Source organism: Drosophila mauritiana, chromosome 2L (assembly GCF_004382145.1).
Source record: "Drosophila mauritiana strain mau12 chromosome 2L, ASM438214v1, whole genome shotgun sequence".
NCBI classification, from domain to species: domain Eukaryota; kingdom Metazoa; phylum Arthropoda; class Insecta; order Diptera; family Drosophilidae; genus Drosophila; species Drosophila mauritiana.
This window is the reverse complement of record NC_046667.1, coordinates 3,034,822-3,053,025: the sequence shown is the minus strand read 5'-3', so window position 1 is coordinate 3,053,025 and position 18,204 is coordinate 3,034,822. Positions and strand designations below refer to the sequence as shown.

The 18,204-nt window shown below is 41.0% G+C and overlaps 1 protein-coding gene across 6 annotated transcripts in view; it reads left to right on the top strand.

The window, feature by feature from the left end:
- LOC117135307 (protein MLP1) overlaps positions 1-18,204 on the top strand; it is a 71,453-nt gene that overhangs the window by 41,646 nt on the left and 11,603 nt on the right. For 2 of the 6 annotated variants that reach the window (XM_033295495.1, XM_033295497.1), the window contains 2 exons: positions 4,888-5,031; positions 9,444-9,602. In XM_033295495.1, coding sequence (XP_033151386.1) covers positions 4,888-5,031; positions 9,444-9,602 — 303 coding nt within the window. Of the gene's footprint in view, positions 1-2,968; positions 3,445-4,887; positions 5,032-9,242; positions 9,358-9,443; positions 9,603-12,936; positions 13,916-17,504; positions 17,644-18,204 lie in introns of those variants that run through there. The other 4 variants (XM_033295498.1, XM_033295499.1, XM_033295496.1 and 1 more) reach the window with 4 other exon arrangements.

The following is an 18,204-nucleotide window of genomic DNA, read 5'->3' as shown; positions in this document are numbered from 1 at the left end:
CCCATTTAAATATTTTATTCGAATAATTGAGCACTAAAATGTTAGTGTTTCTATGCAATTAAGCTGAATGTGATTCATGCATATGATTATTTAAATGTGTGTTTTTTCTCTTGAGAGTGAGTTCCCTATCTATTCGCTCAGCTTTCTAAAATCATTTAGAGAATATTAACCCCGTTTAGAGTGGTTTCAGATTTCCACCAACTTATGAATCATCAGTCGGCTATCTTTCCATTCTGGTTCTTTTCCACTTACAGGGTATTAGTTTGAAGACCTATGCCATCTTCTATATTTATAATATTTGGCCCAGCGCCCTCTTTTTTGTTCAATTTACTGGAGCAAATGCCGAGGAAAATGAACATTTCAATGACATCATTTGGCAGTTTTTGGCGAAAATCAGAATTGGGGTTTACGAGTGTGTCTCAGTTGCTTGCCGCCTGAAAATTTTTAATGTCCGATGCAGTTTTCCGCTGTTTGCTGTCAGTTTAACGATTGTTTATATCGGATCTGCGGGGGTCTAGCGGTCGATTTTATTTCGGTACCGTTTCCGCGGACATCGGGCGGAGTTTCCTTTTACAGTTTTGCATGCGCATTGGCAGACCCCAGCTGATGGTGATTTTTAATGGGTGCACACTTTTTATTTTTATGCACGCCACATTAATAAAAAGAGTGGGAAATTTGTTTTCCTTTTCGCATTGGTAATTGTTAATTTTTATTGCCATCGGACCGGGGGTAGCCCCCCATAAAAACTCATCTGTGGGTACAACGAACTCACAGTTTACGATAGTTGCTGGTCACATAAAAAACCATGGCACAGATCGAACTGAAATGGTGAGCCGCAATAATTTAGTTTATATCGCCCAGTGGGTGAGTTTTAAAGAAATAAAATGTGGTATAAAATCCAGACTAAATGGATCATTGTACTGGCGCAAACTTGGCGTTTCTCTTCTATTTTATGGATCAATCGAAAGTTGGTCTGCTTTGGGAATATTTATGGTGCATAAATCGGCTCAAAGTAAGAGCATTTAAGCCACATTTAGTTGCGGGTATTATTCAATCTAGAGACGCCATCGTAACTTTTCTCCTTTTGCTGCACTTGTCTCGGCTAAATTATGTAGATTTATGCCCACCTCCGCCTTTGTGTTGTCCTGGCTGGAAAGTTCCTTCGGAGCTCGATTAATTGCTTTTGCAGCTTCCGCCGCTTTTCACCTGCTTTTCACCCGCCGGAGGAAAGCTTGCCAATGAAAAATGTTTGAACGCCCACACGACGGCAACGTCGAACTTTTAATTGAAAGTCATATTCAATTTTTGCATATTAATTTACAGGGGGCCCGCAGCAATTGGGTTCATCAGCTGTCATTGGCAGAAAGGGAAAAATAAATGTAGAAATAAAAGAAAAAGCAGCTGCAACACCGAGTTGCCCTTGAGGACTATCCCACAACTTCCGTTTCACATTCGTTTTTGTTGCGGTGGAGAACTTCCGGCATTCGAGGCATGTGACATTCGGTATTGAATGATGTGCCAAGTCACGTGAATTATGCTCCCCAAAGTTTTCCAATCGACTAAATTTGGAGCCAACAATAAAATCGAATGGCCCTCGAATTCCTCCCGAACATTTGACACCTTTTTGTGTTGCATTTCGGGCTAATTATAGTTGGCCTGGTCGGATTGACATTTGCAGGCCTGACTAAACTCACTAAAAAGCCAAAACTAAAGAGGGCGCCGATGCTATTCATAGCAATGAGGTTGTGCCTGCTCTCTGGGATACTGCTGCCCATTAGTCCAAAATCTGTGTGGGGTATGCTGGGTTTTAGAGTCAACTAGCTCGACATTTCCCAAGTAGCATTGTCTTTGATTGCACAAGTTATCCTTCAGTTAAAAGAAAGCATAGATTAATGCGGTTATGCAATTGTTTTGCGATATATTCAGCAGCCTAAAGATAATTTTGAAATATGCGCATATCTTAACCACTGTGCCAGCATAAATTTCGCTTTTTTTTGGAAACCGCTGGGAAACGCGTGTCTTTTCCGCCGTTTTGTCTTTTCACTCAGTAGTTTTCGGTGTCGCTGTTCCCAATTCAAATGCTCTGCCACAAATCATAGCGTGCAATTTGTCAGCTCATTTGGGTTTGGGTTTCGTTTTGGCTCGCCTTTGTCCGTCGCGTTATGATGACATTCAAACCTGTCAGCAACTGCCGTGCAAAGTCGGAAATTCAGGCACTTGGAGTGGGAAATGGGCATTTTCCTCCGCTCGAAGATTTATTTGGACTGTGTTGCAATGTTTTCTTGGCCATCCATGCACCTGCTGCTATACTTCGCTCTGCTGTGCTTTTTCCGCAGCCAAAAAATCGGGGTCGCATTGTCGCATAGAGTGCCTCCTATTTTCTAGACCATTTATCATTCATGTTGCGAAATGCAGCCTGCAGTTAGTACAACAAACAGGGGCATTTATTTTTGCACACACACTGTAGATTAAATGGGATCTGGTGGATGGGATAGTTGAATGACCAAATCTTCACATTCTCTGGCAGAAAATTGTATCTTAAAGTGGATCTGGGTAATGTATCTTTCAAGTATGCAAGATATTACCTATTAGTTTAATTTGGAGCATACCCTCTGGAAGGGTATGATAAATAGTTGCATTAAAGCCGCACGCTCAATTAAATGTAAAATGTCTGGGCTATAAAGTATTCGTCTATTTCGAATTTGTGTGTCTAGGTTGTTGGCATCCTAAAAAGATTTTATGTCTAATTCTTGGAATGCCTTTCGACTTTAGTATTTGTAAAATGCCATAAAATTGGAGCAGCCATTGATGGCGCCATTAACAATAATTTAATTAAATCGGATTACAGGCCAAAAACCAATGGGGGTTTTTGTGGGGGAGTCATGAGTTAAATGAGGCGGCTAATTGAATCGGCTAATGGCCGCCAATTAAATCTAACCATTATAAACCCATTCAATGTCAACAACAGGAGGAAATATGTATATGGCAATAAAAACTAAACAAAAAACAGTACAGAAAATGTCAACCTTGTTGTAATCATAGAGCAAAAGTGGATTTGCAAAAAAAAAAAGTGGTACACCGAGTGCACAAAGCTAAAAAATGCATTCAAGCGGCAATTGTCAGCGACATCAAATTAAATTCGCCGCCATCGTCGACGTCTGGAGATTGTGCGCGGGTGTATTAATCGAGAGCCTGTGAAAGTGAAATTTGAAGTCGTGATATCGATCAGATTCAGTTGAGAGCAGGCACACACTCTCCGGAAAACTCTTGTGCGGATCAAAGACACTTTGTACACATCGAAAATCCAGCCAGTCAAAATGGGTGCCCACAGTTCCAAGGAGAAACTATCGCGTTCGTACTCCGAGCGCTACATCCACAGCCAAATGATCGAGCGCGAACGCTTCGGAAGTTTTGGCAAGCGGGCCTCCAAAGGCCTCACCAAAGGTGAGTTTCTGGCGGGGATCGGGGCTGTAAATGCTAATGAGTGGAGTGGTTATAGGCAAAACCCACATCGAGGGCATTGGCTTGCAGCGTAAACAGAGCCGGAGTTGCGTAAGCATCAACGTGGTTATCTTAGATGATAAGCCTTCACCTTTTGGTGACAAAAGGGGCAAACAACTTTATGTTAAATAAGAGGAAATTCCAGATAAATATAAATAAAAGCGCCTGGCTATGGCTAAAGGGGTTAACTTTTATAGGATACATAGTTAGCAAACTCGGAATGAAATTTTACCAAATGGTTAGTATTCAAATTTGTCTGCGCTTAATGTTCAACTTCGTACAAAAGCAGATCCACCCAATTCACAAAACCCCCGTTTCAAACTTAATCCCTTAGCACTTTTAAGCTTTTTTGGAAATTCCAACTGCGGTCCGCTTATCAAGCCCCCACTATGCCACAAAAGGATTACGTGACTCGGTGCAACGCTCCGCGCAGATAAAAAAGATTTTCATTTTCATTTGGCCTAAGCCAGGTTGCAGCCAGCGTGCAGCTTTTATTTCCATGTCCATGTCCAGCACAATTAGCCGTCAGCTGCAATAAATTTATTACGTTGTCCATGCCGCAGCTGCTTCTGTGGTCAACTCGGAAATGCATTTTCCCGCCGGCTCCGTTGATTAGCGGCCCTAAAGTGGCCGGCCAGGCCCACAAATGGTGGCTAACAAGTGCCGAGTTCGGGCCAACTGGAATTGAAGATGGACAATGGATGGTCGTTAAGGAGGCCCCTGGTTTAGGTGAATCCAAGTTGATTAGTGGCGAGCAGGGTATGAAATATGATTGATTGCCAGTGGAGATTTGTTGCTACCAAGCGGAAAATTAGATTAGCCAATATGCGGAGCAAAGAAAGTTATAAACTGCTGTGTATTGTTGTATATATAGCTTTTTATTAGTCATTCGAACTGTTGTAATACCAAATGCTGGAACTAAGATATATGTTTAAGTACCGCCAGCAATGTCTAAATCATTTCTTGAAATAACTAAAGTGCACTCAAGATCTTGAGATCATATGCGATGGAACTCGTTCTCCACACCCGTTGAGAACTAATGGACGTCTGCCCGGGCATAATACGATTTCACCCTCCGTTTGTGTACATATGTATGTACATCCATTGCGGGGCAGACACTTCAATTATGGAAACGCTTTGTTTTAATCCACAAAATGTTAAAATGCAAATAGCGGGACCCCCAACTGTTTGGAAACAAGTGTGATTTTGCCTTTGAGTTATTAAATGGGAATCCGAGTGCACAACTCAGCTCAACCCAACCCAGACACTTTGAGGCTTTGCGTTTCGTGGCAACGTGTTTGCGCATAATTTACGCATCCGCATCATCCACATATTGATTTCCTAGCAATTTTTTTCACATTTTCCCCTCATTTTTGTCTCTTGCAGGAGCTGCCAAAAAGCGCGATGTGCGCAATCTGAGCATATCGCCAACCGATCTGGGTCCGCCACCAAAAACCCAACAGACGACCAAGGGACAATCGACGCGCAGCAAATCATCGGCCACGCCCACGCCCACGCCCACATCCATACGTAAGTGCAGAGATTTACATATCATATTTACTAAGATATGTTGGAAACTTAATGGGTAAAGGCTTAAATACAGTGCTGTTGTCATATATTCCATATTATACCATATTATTTAGTTCAAGAGTTACCAACTTGCTGAGCTTTGAGCAAAGTATAGCTTTGAATATTTTAGAATAATATTAACCGAATAGCTCTAGCCCCGTTCCAATTATACGGCTGCGACTTGAGCTATGTCACTTGAAATCCCATAAAATCTCCGACATCGTTCTTACTCTGTTCCAGACGGAAGACACTTTTTACAGCTTCTTGGAAATCCCCTTGAAAGGTGTCAACTGTTGTCAAGAGTCCGCCCTGCAACGCCCCACCTTTCTCACTCCCAGAGTTGTTATAGCTGGCTAAATGCGAAATCATCACTCAGGTGAAATGCTGCACAACTTGTTGCCCTCAATGAATTGCTAAATCTGTCCACCTGGCCGTCGGTCTGTTCCCTTATTTCACTCACCTTGCTCCGCCGTAAAGGTGTCGTATCTTGAATTCTATTGAGGGCGTGTGCTGGCTTCCAGTTGGAGTTGGAAAAACAATTTAGCGCTCCATTCCCACAGTTCGATGTTTAGAGCTGGGTGGAAAACTGGGAAAAATCTGTGCCAGCTGCAGTTGGGCAACAGCTGCTGAGGTGACACTTTGTCTGCAGGCAGGCTCCTTCGACGCAGCTTGCCCCAAACTCCAAACTCCTGGCAGAGTACATGTTGCCACATGTGCCTGCGAATTCTGCGCCAATTCGGATCCGTTGACTCATTCCCTGTGAGTCATCTTAAATCCCCCATCAAATTGAAATGAATGTGGTAATTGCTTCATTGATTTTGTTGAGATGTTCAGATATTTAAGAGTCAAAAGATACAACTTCTCGAAAGTTTCTCAAATGATTTGGAAATTCTACAAATTTTAAATTTTTTGTAAAAAAAATATTTGGTATTTTGATCAAAACATTGGAAATAATTACCCAAATATGGAATGTCATACCTCGTTGAGTTTGTTTTTCAAAAACCAATCGATTGGCATTCAAGTTTGGGAATTCTAGGATTTTTCAATTTTTCGCAAATTTTGATGATTACAAAAAATGCGAAAATTTGGCCAAAAATTAATTTTACAAAATCAGTATAAAAGTGAAAGGGGTTGTTAGTATTGGTTGTAAGGAGTATAAAATGGTACATCTTTTTGCTCTGTGGCCATTTTTAGTCAAGTTATAGTCAAAAAAGCCAACTTGAAAATTGAGTTTTTTGCCAAAAATAGTTTCCCAGATTTTTTGTAAATAAAATATTAGGTATTTCGATCAAAACATTGAAAATAATGGCTCAAATATGGAATGTCATACCTCGTTGAGTTTGTTTTTTAAATCCCAATCGATTTGCATTCAAGTTTGGGAATTCTAGGATTTTTCAATTTTTCGCAAATTTTGATGATGGTACCCCTTACAAAAAATGCGAAAATTTGGCCAAAAATTAATTTTACAAAATCAGTATAAAAGTGAAAGGGGTTGTTAGTATTGGTTGTAAGGAGTATAAAATGGTACATCTTTTTGCTCTGTGACCCTTTTTAGTCAAGTTATAGTCAAAAAAGCCAACTTGAAAATTGAGTTTTTTACCAAAAATAGTTTCCCAGATTTTTTGTGAAAAAAATATATGGTATTTTGATTACAACATTGGAAATAAATACCCAATGGTACCTAACATAAATCTAGAGGAATTTTAAAGTACTGTGTTGATAGAAATCATCACGTCTGCGGAAAACCCAATTAAATCATTTTTGCCACTTACTCAATTAACGCATTTCGTTCATTGTATTCAAATTTCGATGACCCCATAACTTTGTATATATTTATGCTGATACAAAACTGGGGCAAGAAAAACTGAAACTCAATAAATCATATATCCGCTACAATTGTTTTAAAGAATTAGAAAGAATTGAAGAGTTAACTTCCCGGAGTATTAGTGGTAGTTTTATTATTATTATTTTTTTATTTTTTTAGTTTCTGCCTGACTTTGTGCGGGTTCCATGATTTTGTTTACGATCGTGTACGGGTCATGCAAATTTCGCAGGCCTGCATAAATTAGCCTTAATAGGGAAATGCATTGTGTTCGCCTGCCGAGATGTTGCTAAATTGCTTGAAATGTCGCAGGGCTGGAAATGAAATCGCTAAGAGAATGCTTGCCCCTCCTTTGGAATCTATTTATAAAGTCGGACTAATTTAAAATGACTTCTTTTGTCCCGATCTCCGATACCCCGATGATGATCACATTGTCCAGTAGGAATTTCCAGAGTGCACATGCTTATCGCACCATTTTCACAAGCAGAAAAGCATGAAAAACGATGTGGAAACGTGTTTTGCATACTCGATGGGGAAAAACGAGCTTTTGGCTTTCGGCTGGAATTTCTTGTACTAATTAAGATTTATTTTGCCAACATGTAATTTCGTGCAATTAATGCCTCTGAAGATTAATCAAAAGGAAAGCATATTTACAAAACTGAGTGCTGCCCATTCTAAGCCAAGACATGATATACATATAGTTACTCTATTTATTAATGGTTTATCAACCAAAACGTGCCGTGGGTTCTTTCACCTCGCCACTATCTCCGCTGATAAGCAGAAGTTCGATTAACACACCCATTCCAGCTAATTGGACGGCCCATAATCGAATAACTATTCAGTATTCACTGGACAAGCAGCGCGATGGGGCAAACGTGATGGTTTTCAAGCCCACACTGCTGTCTATTAACCCACGTCTGCCGGTTTTGGCCAAAAGAAAACCACTAAAGAAATGATTATTGGCATAATTGCGCAAGATCGATTGAGTCGTCGGCACTTTCGCACCTCTTTGTATCGTTCAGATTAGCTGCCCACGCATCTGATTTTTGTTAGAGTGTTGAAAGAGATCCGGTTAGGGTTTACCTGCCATATGGGTTTAATTCACCCATTGAAAGATGCGGTGGTCATAGTAGTTCTTCATGGGTGGCAGCTCCAATAAAGTTCAGAACTCTCGTCTGACATTGACATTCGTGGCATTGTAAACTCTTTTTTCGGCCTGCACAATTCCATTGTTTGTACTTGTGCCCGGTTTTTTTTCTAGACTTGTACTAGCCATTTATGGCTTCTGGCGCTGGTTTGTTTAGCGTTTTGTTTTGCTTTTTTCTCCTTACTTTTGCCTTTTTGTTTTTGCGGTTAGCATTGAAACCGAAGCGGTGACAACCGGGCTAAAAAGATTTCAGCACGAGCTGGAGAATTGCAAAGACAATATGGGAGATACATACGTATACGTATTCGTATTCGAATTCCCAAGTGGAAGTGGTCGTGAGGTCAGTTGGTGGACAGTACTATCCGTACAGGAAAATAAACAGAACAAAAGCAGCAAATTATGCTAATTATTCAAGGAAACCTGTATTGTCTGCAAGTCGCAAGAGAAACTTTAGAAACTAAAGAGTTAAGTTAAGAGTCGGAAACTTAAGAGAGCTGTCATATGGCTTTCGATTTAAGAGAGATCCTTAGCAACATTTAACTGCTTGCCTATAATGCTTTAGCAACATTACAACATGCATTGGAGAAAATGACTAGATTAACCACAACTAGATAAATTCTTATAATACATTTAAAACGTATGCACATGTTGTTACCTATTTTAGTTTCCAAATGAAATAAAACTCCGCAACATGTTGCGCTCTCTCGACGAGCAACATGTGAACTGCTTTCGCGCACTGCTTGCAGCACGCACCTGCCTTTTTCATGCCACTCCAAAAACAGGTGTTTCTGTTTTGGCATTCTTTCCCTGTTTTGCACCTTGTGTTGCAGGCAATGAAAAAAATGTATGAGCACTGCAACCTGGAAATGCAAACTGGTTTTCTTTTGATTTCATTAATTTGGTCAAATTATGACATGCTGGGCGGCCAGCGACTCGGGATCGCTGTTTCCCCAGCACCGAATTGAGATTCGGATTCAGTTGCAGATGCAGATTCTTGCGCTTTCTGCGCTCCCTGCCACTTGAGCGTTCAGGTGCATTGATAGCCGGCAAGCGGGATTTTTATCATAATAGTTGAACCAAGTAGGCTCAATGAATGTGACACAAATCGTACAAACATTGCCTTTTACCAATTTGAAAAAATATATATTGCATCCGTATTTTCATTCTTTATATCATATTTCGAATGAGACTCGGTCCTCGGAGTGGTAAAGTGAAAATATGGGCTTAAGTAGGTTTATTCGCAAGCATTTTGGCAGTAAAAATTCATTGGGCAGTGCAGTTAAAATTATAGAAAACATAGAGAACGACGAGTTGGAAAGTGAGTTTTTGCGGCTGCCTGAAAGTATGCCGCATTGTTTATTACCAATTCATTGACCAGCGATTTTTCTCACCCATTCATTGCAGATAAACGTTTGAATGGCACCTTGGCCAGTCCGGCAGCAATTGCGACACCCATCAAAGGAGTGGCCACCAAATCCGGAGCCACAAACAAGCTGCAACAATCGGCAAAAACTAAATCAACCGCGATTATCAAAAGTCCAGCAATTGTCGGCGTTTCCGAGGGTAAGTGTCAACAGAAAAGTAAAACATTTCGAATAAGTTAATTAGCCGCGCGAAGGGAAATCGAAATTGGAGCAGCTCAAATTGTAACCCCATTACTTATTTCCTATTTCCCTTCGGCCAACGCGAAGTGAAAGCATACGAAATTCAAGTTTACTTCAAATCAAATTAATTTTTATCTATCTGAACGTGCCGCCAAAGTTTTTTGTCTGGCCAAAAAAAATTTGTTACATTGGCGCACAATCACACAATGGCCGATGAACAAAGTTGGCTGGTCCATTGCAAAATGCTCTCCTGGGGACAGTTTTTGTGCTCAAAAGTTGGCTAACTTTTGTAATTAATATTAAGGCGGCTAATTAGCCGTTCGGGGATTACGAACTAAGGAGCTTCTGCGCCACATTAGTTATACTTACAGCTAGTTCTATCTTGCCTCACTTGCTGGTGTCAAATGCGTGGCACGCCTCTAAACGATTTCAATGGCAAACTCGGCACTTGGCTGTGGGTTCGTTGTTCGTTTATAAGCAAATAAAATATTTATATACTGCCAAGTATATGCTTTGCATTGAGGTGGGGCAGAATGCCACTAATAGGCGGTGATTATCTTTATGGGATTCGTCTATACGACTTGTTTAACTAATTTGTTCTTCTTCGATGAAAAAATATCTTAAATTTCCAGGTAGTAATTAAGCCAGCTGGGTTTGTAAATAGTTCAATGATAAGAATTATCTAGTAATGGTTTAAAGACGCTCCTTTTTTTTCCCATTCTATTCAATTTTAGTGGCCGAACTTCTTGGCTTTTTAGCTATCAGTTGCGTTCTTTATCTGCAGCCCGTAGTTGAGTAAGCCAGTGAATTTAATGGCCAAGTTTTCCCACATACGTATGTGTGTTTTGTGTGCTTACATAATCGTGTGCATGACCCCCACTTGGCAGGTGGTTCTACATTATGGCCCACACACACACTGAGAGAATTTCCCCCCCTGGTTCTGCGCACAAATGTCACAACTTGTTTATGCCGCTTTGCGTTCACTTGTGCTTGCCCCTCCAACGAAATTTGCTTTGATGTTCAGCGAGTTGTGGCCGCCGTGCGTTTTGTTCTTGTTTTTCATACTGGGCGTTGGTGCACACTCCAGTGACCCCCACTCCACTTGTGAGCCACTGCATCGTTTTGGCTTATTTGAAGTTAAATTGTTTGTTAAATGGCATAATGCGCCCCCGCCCTGTAATTCTCCCCCGATCTCTGGGAATATTAGACGAAAGCCAAGCTCGAAGCAATCAGTTTTCACCCACATCTGTGTTTGGCGCTGAGTTCGACTATTTTGTCGAATTTTATTTATTGCTTTCACACCATCCACTTTGGGGGAGCGATCAATTAAGTTGTCATTTAATTTTGATTGTGCGTGATTGTGGCCCGCATGTGAAGTAGACGTTGGGAAAGTTGCGATGATATCTGAATGCTCTTCTGCGGTTGGAAAGAAATAGTAATGAAATCGAGCATGGTAATGAGGTATTTTTTATATATTGCTGCTCATCTTTAAGACTTCTAATCTTAACTTTCCTACAACAAATTCTATCTTAAGACTAGATACAATTATTTTTGATAGGGTATAGAATAAAATAAAATTTAACACGCCAACTCTTTTTGGTTGGTTTGCTATTGGTTGTGTGTCTGTAGCTTTGTGTGGCCACAGGCAGTCCATTCCGCGTATCTGAGCGCTTGTTTTCACTCTAATTTATGGCCTACACACATCAAGTTCATTGATTTCAGCGCGGTGTCGCCGCTATCGTGGGCTTTTCTTTATGGCCACTTTTCACGCTCTTAACCGATTGATTGTCAAGCGCGTTTAGCCATCTGCGTGCGATGGCACGCTTCGAAAAAAGACAACATCATCGTAATCTATTAACTGTTTTGCATTTTGCAATGGCAAATTTCTGATGTACACTGGCTGGGGGAAAAAAAAGTTAATGGCCGCCGCTCTTCACAAGAAATCAAACACCAACACGCACCTTTCCAGTATCTTTGCGTCGTGCCTTTTGTTTGGAAATACTTTTACTTTTCTTCGACGGGTTTCTGCCATGCGTAACCAATATGAAAACCTATTACTACTTTTAATATTGAGTACGCCAGCGTTTCCACAACAATTTGCAATTCATTACGGGCCCACACACATGGAACGCTTTTGAAAGCCCAAAGATTTGCAAGAAAATGGCTGGGCTCATTTAGCAGATTGCTTCATTGGTGGCAAATAAAGTAATTGAAATATTGTCGCCCCAATAAACTATGCTTTCCTACATAATTTTACCTACTAAAACAAACAAAAAATTAACCCACAAAAATGTATTGAACTGTCGGCGGTAGTTTCACAAACTCAATTCGCATGACAAATTTATGCAAGTTGAGAAGATGGGGATTTCTCGGTTTCTTATAATTTGCACACAAAAGTTGACTTAAACCGAAGCCAAATATTGCATAAATTGTTGGGAGCTCTTAGGGCTTGAGTAATTTCGCCTTTGAATAATATATTTTGGCGTGAGAACTGCGATTTTCGGTAGTTATGCATAAATTTTGATCGGGATATTTATGGGCATATACATTTTGAGCCAAATTTTAAGCCAAATTTCGCCAGCACTGCAATGCGAGTTGGCTTTCTTCGATTCAACAATTGTTTCGGCCGCTTATGTAAGTCGCCCCGAATTCCTATTAATCTGAAACTTTCGGTTTTCGGATTACCTACAATATCCATCCGTCACACGCCATGATTATTTCCTTGTTAAATCAATTTCTGTGGCCTATATTTTGATTTGAATGTTGGCTGAATCCGGGTCGAGTTGGTTAATTCTATTCAATAGAAATGCTTTCTTCGCGCTCCATAATTATCCCAGCTTAATCTCGGCAAACCTGATAAAGTTTATAGCCCTCGAGCTTCTAACTGGAGCGTGGCTCTTAATGAGCCGCTGTGTTCTTACCATCCGTAATCATTATAAACTTTTCTCCACTTCTGTATGTGTATAGCTAGTATTTTGTATTTTGCATACACACACTTGGTCGAAAAACTACTTTTGCTGTTGGCCAACTGTGACGCGAAAGTCATGGCGACAATATTTAAAAAACTCAAAAAAAAATATAATTACATTTGCCGCAAGAAGGTTAAAAGTTTATACGGTTTCGTTGATAATAGTGAAAGGGGCGGTTGCTTTCGATTGAATGTTGAATCCATTTGGTTTCCGAAATCTGTCATTTGAAATTGACGTTTGGGTCGTGCGGGTCGCTGGAAATTCAAAATATTTTAATAAGTTTCAACAAAATTTGTTTCCGTCGTAATATCCTGCTATTCTAGTTTCAAAGCGTTTTTGAAATTCAAATTCAATCTTTCGTCGAATGTGCTGAATTACGTTTTACTTGAGGACTTTTTTGGTGGCCCGCCAGCTTTTGCCATATCAGTCGCTGGGAGTTGGAGTTGAATTGGAGTGGAGTGGAGTTGGAATCGAAATCGCAAGACCAAGTTAAAGCCGGCGACCGAAAGCAGCGACGTTGGTGTCGACAGAGAGATCGAGAGAGAGAGCGATCACTGTGGGGATACACTTCAGTTGCGCGGCGAACTCCGAGAGCAGCGGACGTCTTTTATTCGCGCAGTGTATGACCAGTGGCTAAGCAAGCAAATAACCAAGTAGCAACTGTGTATAACAGTGCAAGTGCTGCCCAGTTTGAGAGCCACTGAGAGCCCCAGGCGCATGCTCCAGAAAATGGGTCTCAACGAGTTTGTGTCACTTTTGTACGGCTCCTCACAAAGTCTGAATGCCCACAAGGACGCGTCCACGTCCACGTACTCATTGCCATCGGTCGCGGATTGGAAAGAGTTCCAGCAGATGTTCAAAAATCACAAAAATGTGCAGCCCAAGAGGTACGGCTTCAAGGATTACCATCACTCGCAGGACTTTAAGTATGGAAAAATATATTCGGGAATCGGACGCACAGCAGAAGGCGCAGGCAACGGCGGCACGGGAAACGGAGTAGGGGCAGTGACCAAGGGAAATGCCTCCGATGGCGCTGGCCAAAACAAACTTCTGAACAACAACAGCAGCACGCATAACAACAACATGGCCAAGACATCGCGGATACCCACAACCACCTCAAAGTCCATGACTTCCTCGGCCTCCTCCTCCGGCAGCAGCGAACTGGACATTCTCCGCTCGTACACAAAGAACACCATCAAGTCCTCGCTGACATCGTCGACGCCATCCAGCTCCTTCCTGTGGAACTCCTTTCGCATGCCACGCAAACAGAAATCTCCGCTGGCCGAAAAGAAACGAAGCGGCGGTGAGTAGATGAAAAAAATCAATTCCCACACTGGGAAAGTCTGCTGTGCACAAAAATAGATACTAGATATCAGAGTGATGTTCCTAAACCATACTATCTGTACCGAATTGTTAATTGCCTGGAGCAGATTGGGATTCAGATTTAGATGCCGAGTGACCCATTTAGTTCTCCTTTTCTCCTTCACTAAGAAAACAATGGGGATTGTTTTTTGGTTTTTGGCCGTCGGCTATTTGGCTAACAAGTGAGTGAAAGATGAGATGCGAGATCTTTGAGCTGGGCTACACAAAAACCCGCGAATCGCATTGTATAATTCGAAAATTGCTTGGGCATGACCCACAACCCAAAGCCAGAAGAAGAAGAAGTAGCATAAGTCTAACGGCATCCGAAACTATCTTAGTTACAGGGTATGAACAATCTTATGTTCTCGACTATTGCCAAACGAGGCGTTACAACAATAATTTCCACTGAAGTCATTTGGTGTTTGTGCTCCTAATTTCCTTTTTTAATACTCTTCTTCAACACTTCTTTTTTTTTTTGAGTTATTATGCTCAGCTTGGCAAATACGATTTTTCGTCTTTTTGCCATTTCATTATTTTGGTTCAATTATGAAACTTCGCCTTTGGCTGAACCGCTAAAAATAAACTCAACATAAGTAAGAAATAACATCTTAATTGCTGGAGTTTTTCCTTTTTCATGTGCCAAGTCATTTATTTGGTTTGAATGTTGACACACAGTGAGATCACCAAGGCAAATAAGTGATTTGACAAAACTTCGATGGTTTTAGTTGAACGATCGTTAGATATTGATATGCTTATGTTTTGGCGGGAACCATTGCATAAGAAAAGTTACTATAATAGCTGATCATGATATATCTCTAACTTATTTCAAAGTAGTGCTCATATTTTGCCCACTTCAATACTTTCCCTGTCATTTCTTGGCTCTAAAGGCTGTTCCAGATTTTGTAAATGTGATATCCTAACTGATTGGCAAGTCTTATTTAGTATTTATGATTCCTAACACTTTTACACGAAAACATTAAGGCATATTCTGCGCATGTCTCGCCATCCGAAGGCGCAACAAGAAGTGGGAAACCGCAAGCTGGCCGGTTGACTACTCCTCTTCTTGGCCATGGACCAATATCGATTTTCGTAGGGCGCCTTTTCAGATGCCAGCCTGTTTTTTCTGGTATCTTAAGAATCCCCTACTAACTACCCCCATTGATGATGATGATGACGATGATGACTCATCGGCGGCGAGCTACCCCAACAAAAAAGTATCCAAAACTTTCTCTCTCTGTGTCGCTTGGCTCAGCATAAAAATTGCATAATGTACTTTTTCGCTTGTGTGTTTGTTGTGTGACACACTGACACTCATTGTGTATGAGATATATGACAGCCGCAGCGGCAGGACATGCGCAGTTCGTTGCAGAGAGGCTCCACTGTTATACGCTCTTGTTTACAGTGCCCGCCAAACTGTACTGAATCATGCGTTTTTATAGCCCGATGTGAATTAATTCATTAATTCAGTAAATAATTTCGAAAGGTAATTAAATCATAGCTGCTGCGCTCATTAACGGTGCGGTTGCGCCTTTTGGCGCTACCAAACTGTGACCACATGGCTTTTCTTTAATGGAGTCAAGTGCAGGCAGAAAACAAACGAAAGAAGTCCGCATCCAAGTGGCGGCTTCTGGCCAACGGAGCGCAACAAATTGTTGCCACTGGCGGGCCAGTGAATCCAGTCAGAATCCGGGGAGAAAGAGACCGCCACTTGATTGATCCATGACTTTCGGTCTCGATTTTTGGCCGACGGCCAAGTTGTCAAGCGCGGACCACGGGGCGTATGCGCAATGCCATTTAATAGCCACGGATAAGCATTGAACTTGTCTTTCTTCTGGCCAAGATTTGCCCCGATAGCCCCTATAATTAAGGCCATGTGCCTGTTGCAGCTTTTTATTAAGACACCAATCGATATCAAATGGGTTTTATGGACTATTAAAAAAAGGGGATTACTAGATTGCAATAAACTTAACATGGCTTGCTTTTAAAATAGTGAAATGCAATAGAAATAGTCAATTAAAAGGGAACTCCAGTTGTGAATTGTCTACCACACATAAATATATTTTTAAGCTATTAACACATTTATTAATTAGTCGAATTAATTAAATACCTAATGGTTTTATAATTGTGATTTTCTATCGCACACATTTTATGGTTTTTCTAATTTCGCAAAAATTTCCAACGATTCGCCACGCTGCCCACCGTCCATTTGCGCGTTATAATTTGAAATTTTTGCGTGGATAATTTAATAACTTTGTGTTCCCCATCCGAAGTCTTTCGCCACTACTCTGGCCTGTCATTCCCCCCATTTCTATTCGATTCTTTGGCCAATTTGTCGCGACGTAGTGCTTTGCGAATGGCTCGACAGGCCAAATAAAAGCGAACAGAGACCCTAGATAATAAACCGTGCCACCGACTTTTCCATTGAATTACGCACAGCGACGTGCAAAGTGTCGGGCTTTTCGCTCTGTGTACTTTGTGTCTGCCGATGGCAGTGCAATTAACACTTGTTGACAAGATCACTGGGCCATGCTTTTACTTAACGTATTTAACTTATTGCGTGAACCGCCCACGCTCTTTGTGGAACAACAACAGCTGCCATGATTTTGTGGCATTAAATTTTGATTTATATTGGGTCATTAATTAGCCAGCAGTCGCCCAGACTTTTGGCTTCTGTAAGCTAAACGAAAAAAATTAATTAAGCATTGCTCATACGCCGCGTGGCCCGCTCGTTTCGAGCGGCCGCTATGGCAATTACGTGACCCCCAGTGATGCACTGCACCATCCTCGACTGCTTTTGTCACCAGAGCTCTCCATTGAGCATGATTATAATTTACTATGCCTCAGTCTCCTTCTGTGGCTGACGTCACAGTTTGATTGTGTGTCTCTTTTAATTACGGATGATTTTTGTTTATTAATGCAAAGCATACATGGAGAATACACTAGAAAAAATAATCATATAACCAACCATTATATTGGGACTCTTTACTTTATAAATTGTTATTCTTTCTTAATGTTACTAGTCTGCTACAATTTTCCTTTACGTGATTTAAAGCTCGCTCTTAAGTTCCAATTTTTTTTCACTGTGTACTTGTGCGCCATTTGTGGGATCCCATAATCCACCACATGGTGAAATCGGCCCCAAATTAGCAACAACTGCGTGGCGAACGATCAACAGCGGCGAACAACGAAGATCGACGATGAACAACGAAGACACAACGACAGCGAGAAAAGCGCGCCTCTTTCGTTTGAATTAAATTCACTAACAGTTTATGCTTAGAAGTTTGCGCTATCGCGTCGCTCGTCGTTGTTCGATTAATGAATTTCCACCGGCGGTTAGTAATTTTTTATGTCGTGCGTGCGCCGAGCATTGGAAATCGGAAGTGGAAAATGTGAATGCGGTGCCTGGAAATCCCAGTCAAAGGGCTCAACCTCATTAGCGAGGTCCCCAAGTGTCGCCAATTAAAATCGATCCATCCGCCATGGCAGCTCCGCGTCCATTAATTGAAATCCCAGTGCGGAATTAAGCCAAATAGAGCGGAAGCACCATGATGGCACTGTGCGATGTGGGCGGAGCTGGATCCACTGCATCCGCTGGAGGTGGTGCTTCCGATGGAGCTGTCAACGCAGATTCGTTTGCGAACTGCGATTATGAGGACGAGGGAATTGGCGGTAAGCTGGCGCAGGGATTTCAAATTGATAAGGGAATGCTTTAGTTTTTCTTAAATTGCTGAAATTAAGCTGTTCAAAAATATCAAAGTTGCGTCGCAAAACATTTACCCAGTAGCAAAAAAAAATTAAATTATTTATATGAATATATATTCGAATTTTTATTAACAAAGATCAGCTTGTGCTTTCATAGCATTTTATATATTAATTATTTTCTTTAATTCAATGTGCCTAGGGTATTGCACATTTCAAACCATTTCAATGCCAATTTCCTTTACTTACTCATTTGCTTTCCAGTCATGAAGCTTTTTTCTGCGGTCTTTTCTATCGTGGGACTTTGGTTATTATTTTTTTCATTCGTATGGCAACCGCAAAATAATCTGAAAATCATATATAAACCGATGATATATGCGTAGTAAAAGTTCGAAATTAAACGCACACTCGGTCATGTAATGATTAATTAGACATTTGGTATATAGTGCACTGATTTCGTCTATTTTGCGCGCTTTGTTGTTTTTTGTATTTTTTTTTTTTTTTTTGGCTTGCGAAGGCAGAACTTATCTA